The 26,896-nt window shown below is 41.5% G+C and overlaps 4 protein-coding genes across 5 annotated transcripts; 1 reads left to right on the forward strand and 3 right to left on the reverse strand.

The window, feature by feature from the left end:
- Positions 1-971: 971 nt before the first annotated feature.
- On the reverse strand, positions 972-8,293 carry surf4 (surfeit 4). Its single transcript, XM_035184967.2, has 6 exons — positions 7,986-8,293; positions 5,245-5,431; positions 4,353-4,429; positions 4,212-4,255; positions 2,695-2,881; positions 972-2,195 (listed from the first exon to the last, which is right to left on the reverse strand). The coding sequence occupies exons 1-6, from the start codon at positions 8,031-8,033 to the stop codon at positions 1,929-1,931; spliced, it is 810 nt and encodes a 269-aa protein (XP_035040858.1). The 5' UTR covers positions 8,034-8,293; the 3' UTR covers positions 972-1,928.
- A 2,371-nt stretch (positions 8,294-10,664) lies between these two features.
- surf2 (surfeit 2) lies at positions 10,665-13,202 on the reverse strand. The gene is made up of 6 exons (XM_035141657.2): positions 13,014-13,202; positions 12,634-12,785; positions 12,376-12,479; positions 11,416-11,604; positions 11,077-11,210; positions 10,665-10,983 (listed from the first exon to the last, which is right to left on the reverse strand). The coding sequence occupies exons 1-6, from the start codon at positions 13,086-13,088 to the stop codon at positions 10,894-10,896; spliced, it is 744 nt and encodes a 247-aa protein (XP_034997548.1). The 5' UTR covers positions 13,089-13,202; the 3' UTR covers positions 10,665-10,893.
- A 1,012-nt stretch (positions 13,203-14,214) lies between these two features.
- On the forward strand, positions 14,215-16,836 carry bbln (bublin coiled coil protein). Its single transcript, XM_035184491.2, has 2 exons — positions 14,215-14,576; positions 15,167-16,836. The coding sequence occupies exons 1-2, from the start codon at positions 14,498-14,500 to the stop codon at positions 15,406-15,408; spliced, it is 321 nt and encodes a 106-aa protein (XP_035040382.1). The 5' UTR covers positions 14,215-14,497; the 3' UTR covers positions 15,409-16,836.
- An 882-nt stretch (positions 16,837-17,718) lies between these two features.
- ciz1a (cdkn1a interacting zinc finger protein 1a) lies at positions 17,719-26,330 on the reverse strand. Of its 2 annotated transcripts, none has more exons than XM_035184490.2 (16): positions 26,203-26,330; positions 25,429-25,744; positions 23,914-24,041; positions 23,535-23,776; positions 22,497-22,614; positions 22,242-22,329; positions 21,972-22,051; positions 21,742-21,821; positions 21,354-21,560; positions 21,097-21,227; positions 20,922-21,015; positions 20,681-20,794; positions 20,448-20,597; positions 20,195-20,273; positions 19,983-20,104; positions 17,719-19,856 (listed from the first exon to the last, which is right to left on the reverse strand). In XM_035184490.2, exons 2-16 carry the CDS (start codon positions 25,602-25,604, stop codon positions 19,338-19,340), a joined length of 2,328 nt encoding a protein of 775 aa, XP_035040381.2. In that variant the 5' UTR covers positions 25,605-25,744; positions 26,203-26,330; the 3' UTR covers positions 17,719-19,337. The 2 variants fall into 2 exon arrangements, with proteins under 2 accessions (XP_035040381.2, XP_035040380.2); XM_035184489.2 differs by having other exon boundaries at positions 25,429-25,747.
- Positions 26,331-26,896: the final 566 nt, after the last annotated feature.

Genomic DNA, 26,896 nt, shown 5'->3' on the forward strand with positions numbered 1-26,896 from the left:
GAGAGGAAATTGTATATCATGTCCCACTTCTTCATTATTTCTTTTCAATGGCATCACAGTTTTTTCGGCTTTGTGGTGTCAGTGGCCACTGATACTTCCTCCATCAGTGAAACACAACTCCAGTGTTTGCAAAGTCCAGCCCTGTAATTCCATACAAGTATAAAACACACAATACATATTTGAACTAGATTCTAACACACATCTCCCTTGATTATTGGTTTTTGTAATGATAAGTGAAAGGGATACATTTGTTTAATATCTTTGAGTACATTCTCAGTTTGAGTGAATTTAAAGGGTCAGTTATAAACTTTAAGAAGGTTCTTATCATTCCACCTGGAGCCATCTGTGGTGTCAGGTCCAATGCTGAGACAAGGACAGAGGAGCTACCATCTGAATATATTAACCTTTACTATTATCCCGATAAATAAATATATAAAATATATATATATATATATATATATCTATCTCTTGTATTTAATACCTACTCTTATTTTCAGCAGTTACCGCTGTAAATAATACACAAATCAATGCTTTATTAACAGTCTTCAGATGTGTACATGTGTCCTGAAGTTTATCAACGTGGCTGAAAATGAGGCTGTGCTCCACTGCAGAGCTGCAGCTGGCCACCAGAGGTCAGTATATTCTCCAAGTCTCTGACCTAAAAATCAAGTCTGGGGCTCGAAGCTCTTTCCAGCACCAACTCAACACCCTTCATTCACATCTTCTGAGGAGACTGTGATCTGCAAGCAGTCCTCACTAAGTCTACATGTTTTCTGTACTTTGCTCCATGTTTGCACTCTAGTGTGTGGATCGTTAGTTGAGAGTTTACATTTCATGGTCCAAGGATGTCAGTAAATCTGTGAGAGCACAAAACCTTGACCGAGCCAGTGACTTTATATTTTTTAATTTTTATTTTTTCGCCATGAACTTCCAAAATAAAAAAAAAAGATCAAAAATACAATATAAACTTCTGAAAATCAATACACTGAATATTTTTTATTTTCTTACACAGGGAAAAAAAAACACGCAAGTTCAGGTGATAAGTGACTCTGCTTAATCCTCTTTGCTTTTCTAGGTCGCATAATATGATGTTTCACAAACGTTGAGCCTCCCCGACTACTATCCCCCGATCATATACAGTTCACTAGTTAGGCATTTGCCAAAGACGTACAGAACAAAGTGCCCAATAACAAGTCCTGGAGCTAACAACTGTGTTGAAGTTTTCAATCAAGCACGACTGCAATCCACCACTATACAATTTACACGTCCCCCCCAGATTCAGTCAGTTGAGACTGAAGATGTACAGATTGAAAGGGTATGGTATTATAAAAAGAGAGGGGAGATGAAATCTGGAGAGTAGATGCGAGTTGATGTCAAATGAGCGCCCAAGATTTCTGAATCAATGTGGAGAGAAAGTCTCAGATATTCCGAGATCCAACAGCAGAAAAACATCAGCGTCCATGGGGGGCTGGGGGGGGTAAATTGCTGCACCATCTCCACTCATCCACTTTTATTCAGAAAATATGAAAATCAATCTATGATATGGAAAAACACCCATAAAATACAATAAATTATTTTCATTCATCTCCTGAACACAGAACAAATAAATCTCCTCTTCCACTTATCATCCTATTGTTGTTTTCTATGAAGTTTGGATTGGGATTCATTTTTAATCCAGTTTATTTATAAAAAAAAACATCTGGCACGATCATGTTCAACGAAAAAATAAAAATAGCAGTCTGGTGGAGAATAGAAAAAAAACTATGGGATGGTGTTGTGGATTTGGCCAAATAATAAAAACTAGAAAAAAAACCTATGTACCCTGATGGTGGGGGGGGAACTGGAGGAGAGGGAGGGTCTTTGTGTCCCGGTCATGGGGGGACCTTAGTGGTGCTGGGCAATCCTCGTATCTCATCCCTTCCTTTTGCCTACCACTCCTTCTTTTTCTCGTCCATGGACACGCCGCCAGGACCAAGCGCCACCACCAGCAGCAGGCCGCCGACGACAGAGGTGGTCTGGAAGAAGTCGTACTTGAGGAAGTCGTGCATGGGCTTGTAGGCGGGGATGGTCCAGAAAGCATTGAAGTAGACGTTGATAGCCAGAAGCCAAATGACGAGAGTCAACGCCGCGAGTTTAGTTTTGAAGCCGATGGCCACCAGGATGATGAGGGCGGTTCCCACCATGTTCTGCAGGATCTGTAGAAAGAGGCAAAAGTCCAAAGTTAAACAGAGTTTGTGCTTTAATTTGACCAAGATGAACGAATGGTAAATGAACATCACTACTGACAGTCAACATGCTCTGGAGACAATAAATCAAATCATTATCAAATAAAGATCACAGGGACTTTAGTTGAACGTCAAACCACAGTGCCTGCGTCTCAACAACCAGCAGCTGTGGCTCAGGAGGCAGAGAGGGTCGTCCACTAACCAGGTCAACGCAGTTTGCATGTTTTAACCCATTAACAGGAAATTACACCATCAGCCATTGCCATTTGGAAAAATAATGTTTTAGTATTGTTTAAGTGAGTCAATCTGACACCACAGTGACTGAATGCAATGCTTTTCAGCTACAGATGTGCTCTCAGTGAAGTCTTGCCATCGTAGATTGAGAACTGTGTCCAGATGAATGTGGTGTTGCACTGGCCTTGACTGATCCATGTGGGTGAAAGGACTGCAGAATGTAGCCAGTACTCACAGAGAAGAAGTTGGAGTCAAAGTGCAGCAGAGTCATGAACATGAGCACCAGCAGAACTCGACCGCCCAGCTGCATGTACTGCTTCGGCGAGCTCTCTCCCATGGAGGGGACTCCGGCGAACATGCTCTTTCCTTCCGAACGAGACTCGGCCAGCAGCAGGAGCAAACCACCTCCGAGGGCAAGGTTTCTGGGGGAGGAGAAAGAGGACGGTTATTTCTGGACAGTGCGTGTCAGACCTGAAGTCAAACAAGCAGAAGAGGAGGCTGACTTCAATTGACAGATCAGCTGATCCTGATCTTGTTTTCGCCCCCGTCTCCTTGATGGTTGGTTGGTTTGACTGTTTGTAAAACAAACAGATTTCAACAAAACCTTGGTGAAGGGATGGGACATGGGCCAAGACAGAGCCCATTACATTTTGGAATGGATCCAGACAAAGGATGGGATCCAGGATTTGTTTTTTCTTCTTATCATTCCGAGATTGGCCCTTTTTGGACAATTTCATTGATTTTGCAGGGAATAATTCATGGATCTTGATGGAAAAAAATCTGACATATTTAGGGGACTGATGTCTGTGAGTGTAAGAAATTTAGTGCAGCTTGATTGAATTTAAGGGGACTGGCCTTGGAGCAGGTATGTGCTCTACTGAGTGCTGTTCTATTTATTGACTGGAATGAGCGTGGTTCCCAATATTACTTTATTGTTTACAGGAAATATATATATAAAGAACCCACAGTACATGAATTACATGTACACAGAATGCTCAAACAGGTCCAACATGGCACAAGAGATTTCTGTGATGACTCATCTGACTATTAAGGATTAAATAAACCACAGGTCTCATCCACAGTAATTGTAGTCATTTAACTAACTGTTTCACGTTTAATGCAGAGCTTCTGCAGGTTTTAACAAGTTACATTTAAGACCATAATGAATGGAATTTAAGGGCTAGCTCAAGTATGGCAGATATGAAGAAATATCAGAGTTCCAGAATAAATTACATTTCCCCATAATTGAAGATAAGATGAAGTAGCCTGATAGAAAATAACTCTAAATGCCCCCACGTTACCAATGTACGTACCTCATAGTATGTAATAATTTAACATATTAAAAGTCAGATTATTATTTTTTAAGACACTGTGGAAACCCTGTACTACAAGCAAATTAAAAGTTTCCATTTCTGCAGCACATTCTTTCAACCAGATTAAGCTACTTCTAATCTGTGATTTTAGGTAATGGAATTTAAAGCTTAACATCAGAAATCACCAGTCAGTGTAAAAACAATATCAATAAAATTTCAATAACATTCTGCTTCAAACGTCAGTGAACTGCCTCCCACTTGTATGTGTACACATGAATCAGGCAGGTAAGATAAACGATTTGGAGATCAGACTTGATGTTTGGGAGCCGGAGCAACATGATGCACAATATTTCAATAAAGACAGAATTTCTCTGTTATAATTTATTGAGGCAGTTAAGAACCATTTTTGAATCTGTGACTAAAACTGAGTGACACCTACCTCATCAAAAATTTAAGGTCCCATAAAATGCTGTAAGCGACAGTCTGGTGGAGAAAAAAAAGGAAATGTTCCAGATTAGACACAATGACATACTGTTGGGGGAGTATATTGAAAATGTAGTTATAGTGTCTTTATTCTCACCTGTAGCGCTATGATGCCAAATAATCCAAAGCAGGCATACTGTACAAAATTTCTACTGAGGATGAGGACACAGCCGCCTGTTGGGACACACAAGAGAGCAAAGATGGTTAAAGTTATGGCTAATGTTTGTTGTAGTCTTCAAATGAAAAATGCCTCCCTGAGGTATAATTTGCCATTATATGTATATAATCAGGATTACGTTAAAGCTACTTTGAAAAACAATTTAAAGTAAAACAATTTTCAGTTGCTCGAGCACTTGAAGAAACTTCTAGTATCAGGCTTATCACAGACATACAGGTTTAACAGATTCAAAAGCACAACTAAATATAAATATTAATTTAATCCATTTTTTCTTGATGTACAAGAAAGCAAAGCCTTTTGGTTGACGCCTTCTTCAGTGTTCAGGGCACAAACTTCTGGTCTTAGGACCGATTGACCTCAAAGTTCAAACGAGCTTGGTAAAGCAGTTTTGCAACAGATTCATGATCAAGTGGGCCTGACTGCATCCTTCAATATGTCACAACAGTCTCTTCTGATTCATTAATCAGCAAGATGATTTGTATCCCACAAGTGAAGTTCACTGTGCTTGACTTTACTGCGCAACTCTCGGCAAATGGCAGACGCAATGTGGCTGAAATACACCAGGGGCACGTTTAAAACTTTCACATATTTAATAAAATAGATACTTTAAAATACAAGAGTGGTTAGCTATTTTTTCAATTTCGCAGAAAGGATATTGCGCTTAAAAACCCTGTGTATATATATTTCAAAAATTATGTGAATATATATGTGCTTTGCAGTTTCAGTCACTCCTCACGGCCCCCAGAAACACGGAAACATTGAGCCGACTTGTCTTTGGTCCTGACTGAAACCCTCCCACGCACTCACTCACCCAGCTGTCCTACGAGGTTAAGCAGCACAAAGCACGTAGCCAGGAAGTAGCCACAGCTCCAGGTACCCTCGATGTAGTCCCTCTGCTCACTCCACTGGAACCACATGCGGATGCCGTCCTCCAGGAAGGTGCTGATGAGACACAGGCGTGCCAGGTGGGGAAGGTACTGTTTGGTTACCCGCAAGAACTGGACAACAGGAGAAAACAGGAGAGGGTAAGTGACTGGCGAGAACAGAAAGAGATGATGTGGCGACTAAAGAAGAAAGAGACAACATCGCGCACAACAATACAACATTATAATGAGTCATTAAGCAGTAACCAGGGAGTCTGAAGCTATAAACAGACTATAAGACCTTTTTAAAACCCCTTGAAATTAAATGAAAGACCAAACTTGCAATGGAAATAAACACCAAAAGTGAAAACATACTTTTTCCCCCCCAAGTAAACACTTTCAGACTCTCCACCAATGATTCTTCTTCTTCACCGAGACCCATCCAATCTTGTATTTAATACTTTATAGCCATTTTTAGATAGGTAAAGGTTTTTAAGGACCCACGGCCACCCAGAGTAAAACATAACTGAATTCTATAAAAACGTCCTTTATAAAACAAAATAATAGTCCAAGTTGGGGCAGCCTGCTACTAACAATCATAAACGCTGTCAACTATATTTATAGTGATAAATCCAATGATCATTTGCTGAATAGTAATAATGCTGAAGCGAATGTCAGAATAACAGTAATTTAAAGTAGAATTGCTGACTTGGCAGACTTGCTTAATTCTACACACAATCTAGATCTCCTTGTGAAGTATAGGAAACAGTGCATGATGGTACCTGAAATGATGGTAGTTATGTATGATGTGAACTGTGGAGTAAGTTTTTTTACTGCTTTCGTCAGTAACTGCAATAAAATAGGTGCGAAATGTAGATTCGATTTTTTGTCACATTACAGCCTTTAAAATATCAATAATATTACACCATCTTCGTACTGATTATTTCAATAATTAAAAGGGAATAGATTGTTTACCTTTCAAAGTTTAACACCATACAATCACTTACTTGTGTTCGAGTTAGCCACACGTGATGCTAAGCCATAAGATTTAGGCCACATATGGTTCTCCCTCTCTAAACCAAGAAACAATAAAGGCGTGGAACTTAAGACTCATAAGATTATAAACTGATGCAACGGATTTCAAAAGAGTAAGGTAAAACATGCCGGTAGACGTTTTGTTGTGGTCTACAGATCTTAAGAAGATAACAGGTCTCCATGTCACAGTCTCCCAAAAAGGCCCCTTTGTTTTGAGTTGAAGTTGAGAACATAAAATAAATAGTTACAAATAACAAACTACCCTATGCTCTCCTGTCAAACTGAATTCATGAGCAGATTTTCAGACAGTCCAGTGCCAAGAGTCGCGGAGCTGTGACCTGCCCCAGTCCCCGCCTCCTCGGCAGTCCACATCAGCACAGCCAGACCGCAGCAGCCTATCAGCGTCTATCCCCTCCCACTACGACTGCTGAGCGAGATGTGAATGGAGGAAGAGGGGAACCAATCTGAACAAGCCCAAGGGTTGCAGGGTCTCAGCCACAGGCTGCAAATAGACTGTGGAGAAGGTGTAAGCAACATGTTAGCTCAGGGGTCCATTAATGAGGGATGTGCCCTTAAAATGGGCTTAGCAACGTGTCTAACAAAGCAAACAAACCAGTGTGCAGATGCCCTATTTTTTTTACAGCACACCACACAGAGAACTCATGATAGGAGGGTATGAACCAATCAGGGGTAATCAAATGAAGGTAGTGGAGCATTTTCTGGCATATGTGTTGGGTTCGACTCCACACAAATGGCACAAACATACACAAAACAGACAGGGTTGATATCAGAAATGACAGATCAACTCCAAGGAGATAGCTGATTTTAAATCTGGCTCGTCCTAAAAAAACAAAGCTATGAATGCAGCACACACACGACTGTAGCAACTTTACAAAAGGACAGAAGGTACCACACACACACACGACTGTAGCAACTTTACAAAAGGACAGAAGGTACATCACATACACAACCTGTGGAGTTTTTGTCCCCAAGCTTCACATCAACATGGGTCACACAGGCTGACCTGAAATCTGATCGGAACCTCACTTTTTGTGGAGCAGTGGATGACCTGTTGTCACGCCAATACAGGAAAATAAAAAGTAGCTATGGTAAAGCTAGCTAGCTGTAGCATGTGTCATACAGTGAAGACATCCAGAGTTTGGGGTGGGGGGTGGGGGGTGATCTGGGTGTTGGAGCAGCTCTGTCAAGGCCACACACAGATTGTCCAGTTTGGGGAAAAGCCCAACTCAGAGGAGTCAAATCACTACAACGCGGTTGGCAGCAAATACACATTATGGTTAAACCGTGTGGCTACAAGCTAACAAGCTGCTAACTCCCGAGTTTAACTTGTCAGCTGAAGCTAACAGTTGCACTTTGTGGAACAGTCATCAATGTGGAGACGTGTGACAGCACACTGACACACACCAGCCGCCCGTGCACACTCGAAATGCGAGGAAATGACCGTCTGCTTCCACAAAATGTCAGGTTCGAGTCCCCGGCAGGAAACTGCGGACGTGTACAAACTAACAGTAAAGACGCCAGAACGCTAACAGGAGACCCTCGGCGGAGAGTCACTTCCAAACTAGTTAGCGGCTAGCATGCTAACAGCGGCTAGCGGTGGGGGACACCAGCGCAGCTAAGGGGTTGAAGTTACCTGATCCGCCACGTCTTCCGCGGTGTTCATGAGCTCCTCCTGCCCCATGTCTGCTGCGCCGGTAGCGGTTCTTCCTCTGTGTTAACACCGAAGGCTGGAGCGCAACACGGTGCGTGAAGTGCTGGGGGTTCTTGTTTTCTCCGGCTCGGACCGTCTGTTCCTCGCCCCCTTGTTCGCGTTATTTACTTGAAGATTTCCCGTTCGCCCTGGACGCGAGAGAAAAGGCCGCCTCCGCCCCACAATGCCCCGCGAGTTGACGGAGCGCCACACAGGGCCCCCCTACGCTCCGCTGCTGCAACCGCTGTATGCCACGTAGACTGAGGCGTGCGGGGCCCCGACGCCGCTGTCCGCCGCTGTTTGCGGGTTTGTTTGGTTTTTTTTAACGCGTGTAAAGAAGTAGATTCACGCACTCCACCTCCATTCATCTGTATCTGTGTATACGTAAACACTCCCCTGTTAGTCGTGGCGCTTTTAAAGATGGCTACAGGTTATAGACAGATGTGCATTCTTACTGTCTGTTATATCTCACATGGACCTCATTATGTTAGTTTATTCAACTAAATGAAATTGATTCATTCAAAAACAACAATTTCACCAGTTATTCAAAATTAAATTAAGTGCATTATTACATCAGACCTTTTTTAAACCTTTGTCTTTTTTTGTTCTTTTGCCAACGTATACCTACCTACCCATCTATCTATCTATCCCTCCATATCTATTTTTCCTACCTACCTATACCTACCCATCAATCATCTATCTATCTATCTATCTATCTATCTATCTATCTATCTATCTATCTATCTATCCATCCATCCTTCTCTCCCTCCCACCCTCTCTCTCTCTCTATCCATCCATTTCTATCTATCTTGATAAGACCCTATGAGAAGTCAAGTCAGATTTATTTATATACCGCATTAGTTGAGCTTAAGTGTTTTACAATGACGACAAAGGAACGCGACACGAGTATGGATAAAAGATAGGAAGTACTGTGTTAGAAATAAAAGTTGTAGAAAAGACAAATACAGGAAAAGGCACATAAAATAAGTTCCAAAAGGTAGCACTTTAAATCAGATTTAAAAGGATCTACAGTGCAGCCAGACCTGAGGAAAGGGAGACAGTTCGGGGAAGAATATGGAACCAGGAGATCATTCAGTGCTATTTAAACAAAAAGCAAGTTTGTTACTTTTAAAATATAAGTTTAAAAGGGAATTAATATTTCTTAATTGTAGATTCTGACAAAGGACACAGGGCCACAACATCACACACAGAGGTCAGAGGTCAAAAGATAAGGAGTTTCTAACTTAATCTTAGTCAATGCATTGTATGCAAAGTAACTAACTACAGCTGGGATAGAGCACAATACAGCACTCTGTATTGGAGAGGAGTTAAACACAATATACATGTAGGGCAAAATGGAAATGCTTAAGTACAAGCACTCAAGTAAATGTACTCATTTACAATTTTTTTGAATGGTCATTATGGACTGTGTGTAAATGGTAGATGTATGACTCAGGGAAATCACATAACTTGTCTAGCATATAAACAGATGCTTGAATATACACAATTGAAGGAAATTTAACGTGTTGGGTCATCTCAAGTTGCCAGGACAGCATCAGCGCCACTTGAAATCATAGACAGTTAACAAAATATAATTTATTTTAGTAAATACAACTCTGTTAAAGAGATGAAGCACAATTACTGCATAAGATACTCCCTCATGTAGTGTTTTGATATTGGAGAACCTATTACTCTTATAAGTGTTCATGACTGCGAAGGCCACAACATACGATTCACATGCGTTTGATTAAATCATTCCACACTTTATCTCATTGCGTCAGTAATTTGTATAAATATAGTGAAAATTAAATTTTAAATCCACATTATTTGGTGATGATTCAGGCAGCTCACCAATTAATCAACCCAATGCAACACTGGATATGATAGACTAAACTTAATAAGAGCTGGACAGGCTAATACTGCTGGTTCTGTGCCTCTCCTTTCTACTGAACAACTTCCACCAGCTCTACAGGACGACTTGATGTGTCCTTGCTGCCCCGGCCCGTCTAAACTCCCCCCGGGGTCTTCACCCTGCACGACTACAACTGCAGCCTGGACGGACACCATGAAATGCAATATTTGCTGGAGTTATTCGTCAGTGCACGGCTCATACTGGTGCTGGTGTTTGCGGAGTCAAGATGAAGCCAGCTGAGACAGAAGAGTCAGACAGTTTGGCTGCTGGTGAAATGGTGGGAGAACGATGAAGAAGAGAGGGCAGAGCTGCACGTGAAGGGAAATGGGACTGAGGTGTAAAAGTTGGCTACAGCGTACAGATGCCTTGTAAACTATCAACACCAAAGACTTGGAGAAAGTCTTTAAATTCCGAGAACATGTGCACTGCCCGTTTTCCAAGAGGAGACCCTATACACCCCCATAGGTTATGGTATTTAAATGCACAGGTCAGGAATAACTGTGACCTGATGCAGCACTGAGAATAAAATGTTTTGCACAAAATACATGATTACATCTCAAGGTCTAGATACAGGAAATGGAAAAGGAAGTAGATGAAGCAACACTGACACAGTTGTCTCTCTTTAATCTGCATTTCAAGTGTGCACATATTCCTGCTTTTGTGCTGATATTGAGGCGACGACTGGTAAAAAAAAAAAATAGACAGACAACTTTTGCAAGTCCAAACAATTTGTATTTTATGTCAGTGTTGTTGCTTGGGAACCGAGGGACAGAACCTATCCAGTCCCACAGATCTGTAAACCTGCCTCACTGAAACTGAGCAAGATTACAATGTACAAATGCAAAGATCAGGCTGGCTCCGACACAGGAAAACTGCGTCCAGCAGGTTCTTGGTGCTAAAACCAGGTAAAAAATACTATGCCCCTATGGTTTTACATTTTCACTTTGCATTCCGCACTTTCCCGTTGGTCTTTCGCCCTGATTTCGACTGATTATTTTTGAATTTCTTCTGTAAATCTCCACCCTGGACCTGAAAGACAAAAATATGACAATATTCTGTCAGTGCTGCCTGTTGGAGAAAGTAGATCCCCCACACACACAAAAATGCATGTTACACACAGACCTTTTTGCGTTTCTGCACCTCCTGCTTGTCCACCTCCATTCCCTCGTCTTCATCTGTTTTGAAGTCGTCTTCCTCCTCATTCCCTTCACCCTCCATATTTTCTTCTTCCGTGTTTTTTAAGGTGAACACAGATGCTGCGGGGAAATATGACACGGTGTTACAGAAAAGTAAAACAGCAACAAGTCCACTTTAAAAGTCCATACACCAAATTCTGTAACTAAACACAACTAGATATCAAATTCAATGATATACTGCAGCTGATATTACCATTTTTTCTAGATGGTGTGTGTTAGAGTGTGTGTTAGAGATATCGACAGTGTGTGCCTGTGGGATACTGACTAGGATAGAGGTCACTCATGCTGTCCTCAGAGTCGCTGTGGTCCTCGTCACTGGACGACGGATCCAATGTGCCGCGCCCCTGTTTTGAGGCCCTCCCCCGACCGACGTCCTCTCCTACGTTGTCTCTGGGCTTCTTCTGTTTGAGTCTGGCTGGAACGAAATCTATCCCCTGCTTCACACACTCTTCATCTGGAGCAAGAGGGAGACGAGTCATGTCAGAAACCAAGTGACAGCGTGAACTGGCTCATAATCTGCAGTGCTCTACAGGGATATGGACCCTAAAATGTTTTGTTTTTAATAACAGTACTATGTAATGGTGTGTGTAAGTTTAGTTAAATCAATGAGATCAATGTAAATTGATATACAAGACTGACTACACCTGAAGCAACACCACAGTGTAAACCTGAAAAGGATGTGGCCATCCAATTGTGTGAAATCAAAACTGTACTGGAATATTGTGACTACATAACTGCTTACATGATATGGGAAAAGCATTGTTGTTAATGGCAGGCTCCAACAGGCGTTTAGAGATACCAATCCCCATTATAACTATGTAATCATATCTGAGGGTCAGTGATTAAGTTTAAAGGGATAGTTAAATAAAAATGGAAATTCACTCATTATCTTCTCAACGCTGTTCTGCCGATGGAGGGGTGGGTGAAGTGATTGAGTTCTATATATATATATGATTTTTTTGTGTTTTCTTATTATTTATAGATATTTATATTAAAATGTACAGTTAAACTGGCCTCAATTACATTTCTTTGCCATGAGGGTTTGAGAACAACATCTCAGTAGTCATTGCCAATTAAAAAAAAAAATATATCAGCTGATATCAGTGTCGGAAACTTCTTTTAACTCCTCGATATTGGCCCCCAAAAATCCTCATTGGTCGGGCCCTACATGTTAATAACCTCTATTGAAAACGTGTCGTGCAGAGTGGATTGGCGGTGCACTGACATTTGGCGAGGGCCTTTTTGAAGCGTTTCCCGTTGACATGTCTGAGGACATGATGCGGCTGCCGGTTGAGATGTCGGAGTGTCAGTTTACAGAAGAGCTGATTGCTGGAAGACACACAGGAAACGTCAGATTAGAAACTGCACATCAGTTTGACAGATAGATTCGGAACCACACCACTGCAGGGACAGCCAGGTGTTGGCAGGTGTTGGTGTTTTATCTTGCAGATGGTTGGACAGAAGCGTTTCAGAGAATCCTTACGTTTGTTTTATGCTTGGCACGACGTGAGGCTCGTGCTGGCTGTAGTTGAACTCTGCTGTGGCGCTCAGCTTCTCATACTTCTTCCCCTGAGTGAACTTCTGCAGCTCTGTCAGGTTGCACGGAAACTCGTGGCCATTCAGTGTGCATTTGATCTGAAAACACACACACACAGGTGACAGCTGTGCAACATCTGCTGGGGTTAAATCCTGCAGTTTAACAAAGCAGGTTATCGTGTACAGGCTTTATCCAGCCTTGATCAACACATGCAGCCATCACAACACTTCACAGTGAATGAGTGGTGAGGTAAGTTAGCATCTCAGCTAGCATCACATTGACAGCGTGCTCCGTGTGCTGTGCTGTGCTGTGATTGGCCGGCTCACCTTCTTGCTGTCTGTGAGCTGGAGGAACGGGTGGTTCAGGAGAAACGCTCCGAGGTCCGCAGGTAATTCCTCCATTTCGAAAACAAACTTCCAAAACAAAGCGAGGTCGCGGTGTGTTGATCAGGCCTCAGTCCCCTCCTCTGACGGGAAGCGTCCGCACGTGGGTCGACTGCGCAGACTCGCGTGATATCCTGGCGCCGCCCACCGATCGAAGAGAGGAACTACAGCTTGGGCCGAAGAGATGAAGGTTTCCATTCATTCTGTCATCGCCGTTTTATTAACGCACCATCATAAATGAATGAGTGGATAAATGAATGAATAAAAAGAAAGATAACATCTTTATTAATGGGTTTTACATCGATGATTTAATTCACTTTCATTGGAGTGGGAGATATTAACATATTATTAATAAGGATTTCAGATTGTACTATTATTATTATGGGTGTTTTTTAACCCATCATGTATTTCTGTGTGATAAATATGAACTAAATAAAAGCTATTTTCATTATACTTTTTTATCTGTAGATTTTTGTTAGCAGTGCATTTTTTCAATTTAAGCTGCAGCAGCTACTTCATAATAATATTTTTTTATTTATTACAATAATTTATTACAGAGGCTAGTTTTTATTTATTCATATTTGTATTTTCTTATTATCAGTCCATTTTCTGCGTTGACATTTACAGAGGCTACTGTAAAAAAATGTATTTACTTGTGTTTTCAGTAGAGACCTCATGTAAAACACCCAAAGGCTTACATCTACATAGGTTTTTAGAAGATAAGACGAATGAAAAAAACGGAAGGAAAGAAAGAAAAGAAGAAAGAAAGAATTTAAAGTTCCTTCTTTTTCTTCTTCTTCTTCTTCGTCCTAATATAGTTGTACTTGTTAGCTGCGCGTGCAGTCAGCTGACCGACGGCACCTGACAGCTCAGACACAAAGAGAACGAAAATGAAAGAGAGCTCACTCTGATCATATTTTCAGAAACCTTACATTGTAGCCGATGAAACTTGAAATTTGACCATAACGAATCTCGCTCTAAAACGGAAACTACAATTATAACAAATTCAAAACGTTTCCATAACTTATCTGTTTTAGGAGTGAGGAGATGTTTATTTGACTCCTTATCAGGATACCTAACATAGTGAGTCATCCATCTCAGAGCTATGAAAATCTCTGATGAGCCCTCCAAGCCCCGCCCACTCTTCGCCCATAATCCATTGATAAACAACCTGAGAAGATCGCAGGTCAAAGCCACAGACTTTAAATAAAAAGTAGTGAACAAGCTGATCCGGACGTTTCCCTCTGATCTCTGTGGATTTACTGAAACTACTTGAACGCTTGTTTTTACACTTTTTGTCATCGCTGCTGAATCTTATTAGTAACTCGAGTCCTTGGCTAATAGCAGCTAGCTGTTAGCGCTGCTAGCCCCACAGTGGAAACAGGAACTGTCTCTGTGACAAAGTGATAAAGGAGAATATCTGAGCCATGTCTGGACCGAACGGAGATCCGAGCATGTCTATGGAGGACGGCATCATTAACGATGAAGATGACTTCGGTGACGGAGGTAACGATCTCCTGTTCTCATTCATTCTAATCTATGATGCTAGCGTTATATAGCTGGAGAGTCCATATAATAATCATAATAATAATGACACATTGTGTATATATGAATAAACGATTTAACAATTCTCACTTTACATAGCTCCAAAATAGAGAAAACACATAAAGGCATTTAACTTAAAGTATGAAATACACATCATGATCACACGTAGAACAACAGTGTTCATATCCACTGTGCTGTAAGAAAAAGATTAGGGTCCTGTTTAGAAATGTGCTTATATACTTGTTCTATATACTAGTTTACAGCTTTGAAGAGAACTATACATTTTTTCATATTCCACATCTGTCAAATTAGACGTGTTGTTTGTTGAAAGTGGAATATTGTCTCCTCTTTTCTGTCGTTGATTCAAGACATTATAATAAACTGCTACTTAGAAAGTAGTATTCCCACCTGAACAAATGGGGAAATATAAAGATAGTAAGAAAACCTCTTGTATTTACTTTTATTATAAAAACAAACCCGCATCTGTTTACTGAGAGTCTTTGTTTTCCACAACAGAAAAGACTATAACCCTCTTTGTTGCTTATCCGCAGAGTACATGGCCATCAACTCCATGCTTGATCAGATCAACTCCTATCTCGACGGCCTGGAGGAGCGCAACGACTCGCTCAACGGCAAAATGCACGAACTGCTGGAGTCAAACCGACAGGCCCGGCTGGAGTTCAGGGCCCAGCTGCTTGGCTCTGAAAACCAGGATGAGAATCAACCCTCAGACGGCAAGGAGGAGCTGAAGGAAGATGATGGGGGCTCGCAAATGAGCGACAAGAGCGAGTAGACAAGTGGGGACCAAAAAATGCGAGGATAGAAATATTTATTGAAGACGTCTCAACTGACCCTTGATCTGCGTGGTCCATATCTGTGAATATTCACCCCCATCTGCAGACGTGTGCTCGACTGTGATATTTTGAATCTCCTTGATCTCTGAATGCAGTTCAGTTTATCTCCTTTGTTGAACTGTAGTGCTCCGGTGTGTTGCTCCCGAGCAGAGCGGAGTTCATTGACCTCCAGCAGCTTCTACATTAGTTACTTTGCACTCTGGTTGCAGAAATGAGATATGTGAAATGAGTTTGTCATGTGAAAAGCTGCATCCATCGGTGCAGAGTTGTTTATGTTCACGTGAGACATCATGGAGACAGTTCCTACAACCAGAAATATAACTATAAATAATATAACTAATAATATATTAATGATCTGAATTAATAATGTGGCATCATTACTAAATAAAACAAACTTTAAACTACAGGTTCATGTTCAGATTCACAAAAAAATCAAATCATGTTTGATCTCACTGAAGGATTTGACTTGTATGACAATTTTTTCAAGAGGGCAGAGATTTGAATACTTAACCCCTGCACTCTGTCAGTAGTGATCTGTTTAACAAATTAACTGTATGTTAAAAAGGTCATCACAGATTTCCCACAAGTCTTCATTACCTATCAGTGTTGTGTTTTGTCATAGATTTAAAATCTCTGTATATTATCTTCCCAAGAAAATAATATATGCAACATTCCATTTGTCTACTAGTGTTTAATGTTTGATCTTTATCGTGACTGTAAGTCTACGCAGTGCTGTCTGGTTCATTTTCATGAAGTCGGTTGTTTCTAGTTAAAAACCAAGTCGACAAACTGGGAATTGTCAGACATTTTAATTTAAATTAAAAGGGACCCACCCCCCCTCCCCTCCAAACAGAAAACAAACATCCAAAAATACATTAAACTTCCAGCAATTAGAAAACATCAACTGCTTGTTTGTTTGTTCAACTCAGTTTTGTCAGTAGCTGAATAAAAATACAATAAGAAACATACAGCTTTGTTGGAAATTATCTTTTGCACGTCCGTATCTCCGTTTCGGAGCCGAAGCCTCGTGTCTCGTTCTCGCAGGACAGAACGTCGTACAATACTAATCACGTGACGACGGGAGTTGCTACGCGTCAGCCAGCCGTCTGTGGTTTAAAGCATCCTCCTGTAATGTGGAAGAGGAACTGTTTCCAGATCAACACATGAGTCATGAAGAAGGAAATAACACATCCTCGAATAAATATGTGCGTCTTGTACCTCATGACTGATGAAATCCTGAAACCAAATATAAATATTTGTATCATCTGTAACTGGGGTATTTCTCTAGTACTCTTGTTCCTGGTGATTCACGTCTGAGCTGAAGATTCACAATAACACTTTGTACTAAATTAAATTTCTACAGACGCTGCATGGGTTGTTCTTTGCAGATAATACTGGGGTTAACTTAACTGTGATTCCAACTGTCCACTGCATTTCAACTAAAACATCTTCAATGAAAGAAAGAAAACCAAAGAAATGGCAAACTGGAGGCCACAAAACAACCACTTCATGTGTGTCATAAATGCTCGTAGAAGCATTTTTAATGGCCTTGAAGCTATAAACTCTATAGCTATGGAACTATAACTAATGTAGTCACACTCGACCATCGTCCATGGGAATGTGACAGCAAACGTCATTGATTCTACTTTTATCTTTAGGAATTCTGAGATAAAAGACTGATTTGTGAGGTTTTTCCTCAAGCTGCAATCTCCAACATTAAGCCAGGAGTGAAAAAGAAACCACCACTTTGCAGTCTTTTAAGCTTCGAGCAGCTTTAAGTCTCCACTGACAAGCTTTCAGAATTCAAAAAGAGCAACGTGCTGACATCCTACTGTGAACGTGACAGCTCTTAATTTCAGTTCCCTTCCTGGTCGTTAGCAGAGGCCTTTCATTTCTTGACACATTAATGGAGCCGTCAGCTCATTCTACTTTTCAAGTAAATATATAAAAGGGGTTTTAGACATCATCTTGAAGGCGTTCACTTCAACACTCAGCTCCTACAGATTGAGTTGGGATTCTTTTGACTAAAAAAAAAAAGAAAAAAAAGAAGCTTAATTGGAAAGCAACAAAAAACGTTTGGTGAGGACAAGGATAATAAAATCTGTGTCTTACTGTGAAAAGCCCAATGCTGCTGACAACTTTTCTGCCCACAACATGAACCTGAACCTAAAATGTCTAATAAAAAAAAAAAAGGCCCTGGACGAGGCTATAATCATTTTGACGATTCAGCATTTCTCAACACTCAAAAGTACCATTTTAACACTTTTTAATCAGAAGCTGTCACCTGCTCGAACGCTTAATTTGGTTACATTCTACATTTCAGCTCGCTACAAGCATGTGCTACGTGGTTAGCAACGTGGAAAACATCTCCGCTATTTTAATTTAACAATAATTCATGTAGGTAGCTAGACAATTTGCAAAAACGGATCCTTGAGGACAGCAGGGTGGGAAATTAACCTGTTGGTCACCCTCTTTTTAGTTTTTTTAAATACAGCCACATTTTAAAAAAGCTGGACAGTGTTGATTTTGGGGGTCAAAGGATATTACAGAGATGACAAAATTCAGAAAAGAAATGTTGGGGTTAAAAAAAATAGTCTGAATTAAAAGAGTCTAAATTAAATTGTCATTTAGATTATTTTAAATCAGTATGTCCCACTTTCATACTACTTGTTAAGAGTAGAATTGTCAAAGTATACTGCAGCTAGTTTTTCAGTTAGTGTCAAAACAAGGCTGTGAGTTTACAGCTGGGTTTCTGAGGTGTACAGGAAATGCCATTAGGTTTTTCCGTATGCGAGTATTGAGTTTTTTAAAAGTTTATTGGGATGATGGTGATATATGAAAAGTCAGGCATCATCAAAGTTATTACAGTTTATCTTGAGGGGATCACTGATGTGTGTATGTGATTTAAAGGAAACCCATCTCAAAGCCACAAATGTGAACCTTGTGGTTTGAAAATGTCATTAATCCCAGTGGGATGATCTTCTGGGGACCATGAATCTCTGTATAGATCCATGTCGTCGATACATAACAGGTAAATGCTGGCAGCAGAGGATAACCAAAATTAGGATTCATCCCCAGAGGACCATAAATGTCTCATAACATTTCCTGACTGAAATACACTAATAGGACATGATACATTTGAAACACCACTGCCAATTTAACGCCACAATAAAGGCATGTTTTTAAAACTATTTCAATTTCTCTGTAACCTGTGATGTTCACAAAGCTATGTTTTCCTGTAATTTAGTTTTTAAAACCACAATTTGTTGTTTTGCAGCTGTAGCAGAGAAGTGTCCATCAAACCCAAATTAAAAACAATAGACTTATTTAGTTAGGGTAAATACTTCAAAAAACAAAAACTAATGTCACTTTTCCAGTGTGAACACGTCATACGCAAAACCTGACTGAATATTTGTATGTTGTATAGAATAATTATGTGTACTGGATCTCTTTGTGGGGGATTTCCTTGTTTTAAAATGTCATTTTTATTTCTAGCAACATGAATGCAGTTTTAATTAATGTGTAACTACTGAACAGGTGTTTTGGGTCGAGTCGTTCAGACTCAATCATGATCTTATGCTGATTGCTTGTATTTAATTTCCCACGGCTGTGACCACACTCAACACCGTGCTTTTCTACCTCACTATCAATGCTTTCGATAACAGCTGTTAATTTCCCACCCTAGCAGAGGGATTCACCATCAACAATCTTCCTATTTATCTGTGTGTGTTTCATTTTCTAACATGGAGAGGGGCTGGTCTGTGCACGTCTTGGTCGCTGTTTGATGAAAGCACCTCTTCAAACCCTGACACATCCTGTGTTCAGGTTGCACCAGGTGTCCTGTCTTTCCACGCTGCACCTTTTTGTCTCAGCGTCTGTTTGCGGCCCTCCCTGACCTGCGTTTGGCTGCAGTTTTTCCCTTCCCTGAGCCGTTCTTTTTCCCTGGAACAGCAGGAGCTTCCATCTCCAGCTGCTCCTCTTCATTAACATCCTCAGCAACAGCTGCCTGCATGGAGTCCGGCTCCTCTCTGCTTTCAGCGGACAGCTCAGCAGGACTCTCCTGGAGCACAGACTCCTCGGCTGTGCTCTCTTCCTCTTGGCTGTGGAGGGTGAGGTCTTTGTCTGTGCTGCCAGCGCAGGTCGCTGAGGTGGTGATGCCGTCATTTGATGTTGGCTCGGGTTCCAGTTCATTCTCATGCTGCAGGTTTTCTGTCTGTGTGGGTGTAATTTTGGGCTGTGTGGAGTTTGTCACTGAACCAGTGTCATCGGAGAGAGAATTTTCTTCTGACAAGTCTGTGGTGTTTTCTGTTACAGGTCTGAGGCTGTCTGCAGCGAGGAGACTTCCTCTAACAGCTTCCTCCTTCTGACTGAGCAAAGATCTGGACCTCTGTGAAAAAGCAGATAAGACAATGCAGTTTGAGACGTGGGTTATACAAACAGTCAAGCAAAATACATACATCTCCCTGTTAATTAGAGTAAACAAGGTTAATGAAGTCATCGATAAAAAACCAACCTTGAGGTTCTCAAAGTGCGTCAGTGATTTGCAGTGGGTGTGTAGGGCAGAAGATTCAAAGTGGTAAAACTTGTTGCAAAGTCTGCAAATAAAACCTGCCACTGGAACAAAGAAACTGGACCCTGCAGAATAATAATGAACATCATCAGTAAATAAAAACAAGCAATGTCCTGAATTATTCAGAGAAGAACCAAAAGTTAGTCGTCACTCACCATAGACTGTGTCAGGGTCATACTGCTCGTCGCTGGCCATGTTCTTTAGAGTCACCTCCTTAAGGGATGACCAGCCGTCCTGTACCGGTTCACCACAGACACAGTTAATGTTAATAGACTATGTTATGATAAATGCACCGTTTGTGATGTGACAGCAGTCATTTCAGAATATATTTCAAAGGGACGTTGGACTCAAACCTTGGACTGAAAATTGGGAGGGGTTGCAAAGTCCAACACATTTTGTACAAATTACCTGCTTCTCAGAGGAATCTGGGTCTTCTTCATTCCTCTGCCTTTCCTCTTCCTCCTCAACGTCACTGTCCTGCTCCTCTTCCAGGGAAAAGCCGTCTGTGTCCATGGCAGTCAGCTTGGCCAAGCCCTCACAGCCTTCTTTTTCCTGGAGCTAAGAAACAGGGGTAAATACATCAGTGAGTTGTAAAAATGAATCGTTGAATTCCTTTTCATCCCTGGGGGAAAATAAGCTACCTTCTCCATTTTTTGTTTGTGCTCCTGGGACTGCAAGTGCTCCACAAAAATCTGAGCGTTCCCAAAGTGTTTCTTGCAGACCATGCAGGAGGAGATGGCGGTTCTACTGGCGAGCTGAGCAGAGATGGAGGGACAACAGATCAGTAAGAGAAGTAAGACAAGACGAGCTGTTTTAACTTTCAGTGACCTCAGGAATAAGATGGTGTAAATGTGCTTATTTTTTAAGCGAGCAGCTGATTACTTTGTGCTCCTCGGTGCGACGGTGGTCCGTGACGCCACTGGTGAAGTGGGTGTGACAGGTGGCACACCAACGCTTCAAGTCGGCTTTTTTCTCTCTGCAAACAACACAAACAAGTGTTATTTTAAACTGATGATAATTATTTTTTCTTTCTTTATCTTGTTTATAGTAAACTGACCCATCTTGGACTGCTCCCTGTAGAGACTCCTGCACCCGGGGCAGCAGCGTGACCAGACAGGCATTGCTCATGTGTTGGATCTCCATCATCCTCTGCTGGTGGGATACGCTGTTCATATGACTCCTGAAGTTCTGTGAAAAAACACAAAAGAGAACAAATCAAGGCGAGAAGAGGGTAGAAAAACACAATTGTGTTGGGAGGAACTACATTCCACTACGGCCTATGTATGTCGCTGTGTGAGTGTACGTTCAACCCACTTGCTGGTTGTGGCAGGTGATGCTGCAGAGGTAGCAGTAGAACTTGTTGGTGCTGTCCGCTACACCCTCCTCCCCTTCGTCCAGGTTGCCCGGTGAACCCAAGGAGTCGTCTTTTCCCTGTGACATCTCCTCTGAGGGTAAATTAACCTGCTGGTCATCTTCATTCAGCCCGCCAGATGGTGACGGGGCAGATAAACAGGTCTGCACCTAAAAAGAGTTAAAAAAACAAAAAAACTATGTAAAACTATCGCCAGTGTCAAACATTGATCTAAGACATGACAGATGTTGTAGAAAAATATGACAAATACTCCAAATCCTCCTAGCTGGCATAAATACATTAAAGTTATTGTTCATTCTCTGACCATACCAAATAAAAGGCTTCTCTCACCTCATCAGCTCTGCTCTCCTCCACCATCTCAACAACATCTGATTCCCCCGTAGAGCCTCCTTCTTCCAGAATGGCGCAATCTGGCAAAAGTTTTAGGACCAAGAGAAACATACAGTTAGTGATCATCTTAACTGACCCATACTTTACTACATTAAGGTGAAATTAGTGGCTAATCTGACGTATCTGAGAACATCTTCTCTCAAGACCTTAGGTTTGAGTGTATATTTTACCTTCATTCTGGTTCTCGGTGTTGCTGTTATTCTCTGAAGAAAGAACCTCCCCCTCTGCATCTGCAACAATCGTCTCCGGCCTGAGAGAAAGAGGATAGGTAATCAAGGAGAGGGAACCTCTGGTTTGCAAGGTTTACAAGTCAGAACATGTTCATGATCTTAATTTTTTTCTCTGTATACTAAAAAAATTTATAATTAAAGAAAACACAGACTGATTAAACACTGATGATGTGATTAGATGTTATAGAATATAAAAAATGGTTTCTTTACTCCTCTGTTCTCGGCTTTTTCGCAGCAGGTCCCTCGAGTTCCTCATCCAATATCTGTGTGGCATCATCGACTCCTCCCACTTCTCCATCTGTTCCATCAAAGTTTGAAAGAAAGAAAAGACACATTATCAACAAAGAGATCAGAATTCTCAGAGGATCTGTAGTTTGTCGAGGCGGGGACACAAGTTTGAAGTTACATATGATCTCGTGCTTAATCCCTTAATATTTTTCAGCACCGACTGGATTGCAGCTCTACCTGTTTCAGATTTATCAAGGGCATCACTGGTGCTGCTAGCTGCTGGTTCGGCTTCTGTGCTTCCTGCTGCCATCTGCTCGCCGTCCTGCTTCCTGTCTGGCTGGCGAGCGATGGTGTCCTACAAACAGAGACAGATACAAGGATTTATGAAGAAGCTTGACTTATTTATTAAAGTTAGTTTCAACACCGCCCCCAAATGACATGGCTACACCTTCAAGTTTGATATAGTGACAGTAACATTTAAGAAAAACCACAAATAAGCAAAGATTTTATTAGAACAAGATTCTGTTCTGACTGTCCAACTAAAATTGAAATTACCTTTATTATTCCTTTTAAATATAGACAACATATTATTGTGTGTAATTTAAACAATGTTGAGCTCAATTTTATATTAGTTTAATTTAATCAGAGTAGATTAAAGGACAAATTGATCTTCCTGTTTAAACCTGAGGTCTGACTCCATTTATTATCAACAACTAACCTATAGAAACCAAAAGCGACAATATGTCCTGCTAACAAGCAGAACTGCAACTAACCATTACTGCCAATGTTCATTAATGTGCTACTTATTCCTGATTAACTAGTCATTAGTCATCTGATCTGATTGTTTAGTCACAACTGTCCAAAACAATAGACAGTAATAGACTTTAGTATTAAAGCATATTAGGTGTGAAAATCTAAGAAATACCCACATATAAGAAGCTGCAATAAAATTAATTTGGGGCATTTTTGTTGAGAAAATTACATAAATGAACAATCAATTGTGTCAACTAAATCTTTATCCATCAACTCATGTTATTATTCTACTGAACACCACTGTTGCTGCAGGGTGATCTGTTCCCTACTATAATGAAATTCTTTGAAGCTTTGAAGCACAAAGATAAACCCTGATTTGCTTCTGAATGGGAGACATTCAAATAACATTCAAATAAGCCAATATCACATGAAGAACATTTCCTCTGACTGAGCTGGTCTTTAGTTGGGCTAACATCCAACACACAGTGATTATAATCATTATAATGGTGCTGTTGTAATTACTGTGGTGATGGATGAAGAGGAGGAGGAGGCTGTAGAAGGAGCTGTAGTTGTGATGGTGGCGGTGTTGCTGTTATTGTTGTAGTAGCGAGCGTGTGGATGATACGATCGTGCAGCTGGGTAACCCATCATGGGGGACTTGATGGCCATGCCCATGGGAACCGGCCCGAGCAGAGACGACCTGGCCCCTGCAGCGAAGAACTGACGGAACTGCTGCCCACCCATCCCAAAGCCCCGCATGTTACCTGAACAAAGGGAAAGCATGAGAGAAGTTTTACTGTTTTTATATCATCTATAAAAATGCTGCCTCAGATTATTCAGGGATGGCAGCTTTTGCCCTTTTCCAGATACTGCTGTCTTTAAACTGTAATCCAGAATGTACCCTGCATCTGCTGCATCAGTAAGGCCCCCTGAAGCATGGGATTGGGGGCGAGGAGGGCTGTCTGGGTTGCCTGGCAGAGGTTGACCATCCTTTGAGGAGGGGCTGTCTGGGAAGGCCCGGTAAGGGCTCTGTGTAGCAAATAAAACAAAAGAAATACACATTATTTCAACAAAACAGACACAGAGTTTTGGCAAAAATATCTTGTTCTGTCCACAAACAGAGGACCAGTCTGTTGTCTGACAAATCTAGAAATCTATTTCACAGCTACAGTCCTGACATAGAAATACGTAGAGGAAAAGAAAATGATGTTGAGGTGGACACCTGCACGTGAATGTTCTACTCCAAATGCCAGCTATCAGTGTGATCATTTCACAATAAGGGCATGGTCACAGCGATTTGCCTCGACACGGAAGCAAATGCTTTATTCGGCCCCTTGCTCGCACAGATTGGACGTGAACAGGAGGCAAGGTTTTGATTGTTTTATAGCACATAATTGCTCAAACTTCACAAAACAAAAGCTGGAAAATAGTAGTCTGCAAGTCTCACAAGTGTTATCCTATATAAAATCCAATATAAAAAATACTTAATCAAAATTATCAAGAACATTAGGATTGGTAAAATATGACTGAAAGTAAACATAAAGGTGAAAGGCCAAAGACAGAGGAAGTGTTGAATAATAGCCTGGAAATACATCAAAATAAAACCAGTCGCAAATTAGGTGCTGTGGGATAAAACCTGTACTGACTGCTGCTTTTACTCATCCTCAGAATAAACAAGAGGGTGCACACTGAGTTTACATTTACATTAAAAAGATACAGAACCAAAAAATGACAGGTGACATGGCCCAAGCCCTGAGAGAACTTTATATCACAACTCAGGTTGTGTGCCGGTGCCAGGAGACTTGACCAGAAGTGATGTGATCAAACTTTCTGTTCTGGGTTCGGAAATCTTGCAACAGAGTTTGATATTAACCTTTATCAGTATTACCTTTGTGCAAGCAAGATAACAGAGCAGAGCAATAGGGCAACTTTGAATGTAAACACAACGCTGCTTGGTAACCTAATGAGTATCTGATGAAGACAGACAATGTAGTTAACAACTCTATTGTCAAAAAAGGCACATAAGGTGTGGTAAAGCTGCTAGATTGGGACAGACAGAAGAATAACTGCGTAGGTTAATTATTATTGGATGTTACTTATTACTTACTGATATATTTTGACTGTTGCTGTTGTTATTTAGCAAATTCCCCCTTTGAGGGGCTAATAATGAGTGATCTTATTTAAAATATTAAAACTATATAACCAATATCAGACTGGGCTGAATGGACCAAATCAGAGTCAAACTGTAAAAACCTAAAATGCTGCACGCTGATAAACTTCCATTCACCCACAGAACCGCGCAGTTCATCATGTATTGTTTCAGGGCTTCCAGCTAATCCATCGCCTGCAGCCACACACACACTCATCACCCGGGGAGGCCCTGCCTGAATCCCCGGTCTCGAGTTAACGCGCTTACCGCTGCGTCTGGTGGTGGTGATGGGCGGCATGATGCCCCGGAGGCGGCTGCGGAGGAGGAGGAGGCGGAGGCTGCTGCTGGAAAAGTTGCTGCAGCTGCCGCAGGTGCTGGTGGAACTGCTGCTGTTGCTGCTGCTGTTGCTGCTGCTGCTGCTGATGGATGTGAGGGTTGAACATCACGAGCTTTTTAATTGTCCAAACGTTACCCGGCGGATGTTGACAGATCTGCGGCTGTGCACCGTGTTTACACACCTCTGGGAGAACAACAGCCCCGGATCGGAGGAGGGAAACAGGGGCTGAGGTGAAGATGAGTCCCGCTGCTGACAGAACAACTCTTTGTTACACACACACATCAAACAACAGAGCATCCCCCCACCCCTCCCTCTCTCCCTCCCTCTCTCTCTGCTCCAGACAACAGGTCTCTCATATTCCATGATGACAACTGGCTAGTGTTAGCACGTGAGCTAACAACAATGCTTGCGTGCGTATTGTGTCCCTGTACACAGTTAGCTAACTTCATGACGACAGTAGCGCGTCGGCCACTCGCAGCAGAGCCCCGCGCGTCTCTCACACTAACACACGGTGGAAAGTGTGGGTGAGTAGATGAGAAGATGTCACCTGCTGTGAAATGAACGGAGCTACATTAGCCACCGCTAAGAAACTGAACCCGACCAGTTAGCTTAGCATTGCTAGCACACGCAGACCTCGCTAACTGCAATACCTCGGCTACTTTCTCCCCTTTTCCTTCGGTGTCCTAGCAGCGGTCGGGACTTACTTGTGAGAGCGTGGAGCGGTGGTGGGTCCCTGCGGTCAGTGAGCTGCTCTCAGACCCGGAGATACTCTCATGAAGCTGCGATAACAACAACCAGCCTCTCTACGGTGGCGTGGAGGGACTGCGAGATGTCGCCCTCTGGTGGTACCAAGGAGGAAAACGCTTCATCGCTGCATAACATATGAAGCTTTGGATCAATTATTTCCATCTACTCAGTCAAATATAAAACTATTGTAGATTTAACTATAGTTTCATTTATAAACCTTTACATTCAGGTCTGATGTATAATGTAAATAACATGTTAACACATAATACAGTTAATCTGGCATCTCAAATGCTGGAAAAGACATTTGGTTACATAGAAACGGTAAATATAGATATATACCCTTCTTTTTTCAGGGGATACATATTTTTTCAACCTCACAAATTAGCATCCCCTACAACTATAGCGAGTTACAGGGACATACACATTTTTTTAAGGGGATCGTTTCAACCTGGGAAAAAAAGTGTATCCCCTAAAGAATATTTCCCCCTGTAACTATAACAAAAGTTAAATGGAGATACACGTTTTTCAGGGGATACATATTTTGTCAGACTCAAAAAATATGTATCCCATATGACAATAGCAAAAGTTAGGGAGGGCATAGTTCTCTTCAGTCTGAAAAAAGATGTACCCCCCGAAAAACATTGTATCCCC

This window comes from Hippoglossus stenolepis, chromosome 18 (assembly GCF_022539355.2).
Source record: "Hippoglossus stenolepis isolate QCI-W04-F060 chromosome 18, HSTE1.2, whole genome shotgun sequence".
Lineage (NCBI taxonomy): Eukaryota > Metazoa > Chordata > Actinopteri > Pleuronectiformes > Pleuronectidae > Hippoglossus > Hippoglossus stenolepis.

Bases quoted from the DNA above. Each gene is read 5' to 3' on its own strand.
- surf2 (XM_035141657.2), bottom strand. From the start codon at position 13,088: ATGGAGGAATTACCTGCGGACCTCGGAGCGTTTCTCCTGAACCACCCG. The intron at 11,605-12,375 runs GTCAGTGCACCG...CTCTTGCTCCAG, and splicing joins CAAAAAGGCCCTCGCCAAAT to ATGAAGAGTGTGTGAAGCAG. The intron at 10,984-11,076 runs GTCTGTGTGTAA...TTTGTCTTTCAG, and splicing joins AGGTGCAGAAACGCAAAAAG to GTCCAGGGTGGAGATTTACA.
- bbln (XM_035184491.2), top strand. From the start codon at position 14,498: ATGTCTGGACCGAACGGAGATCCGAGCATGTCTATGGAGGACGGCATC. The intron at 14,577-15,166 runs GTAACGATCTCC...GCTTATCCGCAG, and splicing joins AGATGACTTCGGTGACGGAG to AGTACATGGCCATCAACTCC.
- surf4 (XM_035184967.2), bottom strand. From the start codon at position 8,033: ATGGGGCAGGAGGAGCTCATGAACACCGCGGAAGACGTGGCGGATCAG. The intron at 4,430-5,244 runs GTGAGTGAGTGC...GTGTCCCAACAG, and splicing joins TAACCTCGTAGGACAGCTGG to GCGGCTGTGTCCTCATCCTC. The intron at 4,256-4,352 runs GTGAGAATAAAG...TTTCTCCACCAG, and splicing joins TTGGCATCATAGCGCTACAG to ACTGTCGCTTACAGCATTTT.
- ciz1a (XM_035184490.2), bottom strand. From the start codon at position 25,604: ATGTTCAACCCTCACATCCATCAGCAGCAGCAGCAGCAACAGCAGCAG. The intron at 21,228-21,353 runs GTGGGTTGAACG...GTTTTTTCACAG, and splicing joins TCACCTGCCACAACCAGCAA to AACTTCAGGAGTCATATGAA. The intron at 19,857-19,982 runs GTTGGTTTTTTA...GCTTTTTCACAG, and splicing joins CGCACTTTGAGAACCTCAAG to AGGTCCAGATCTTTGCTCAG.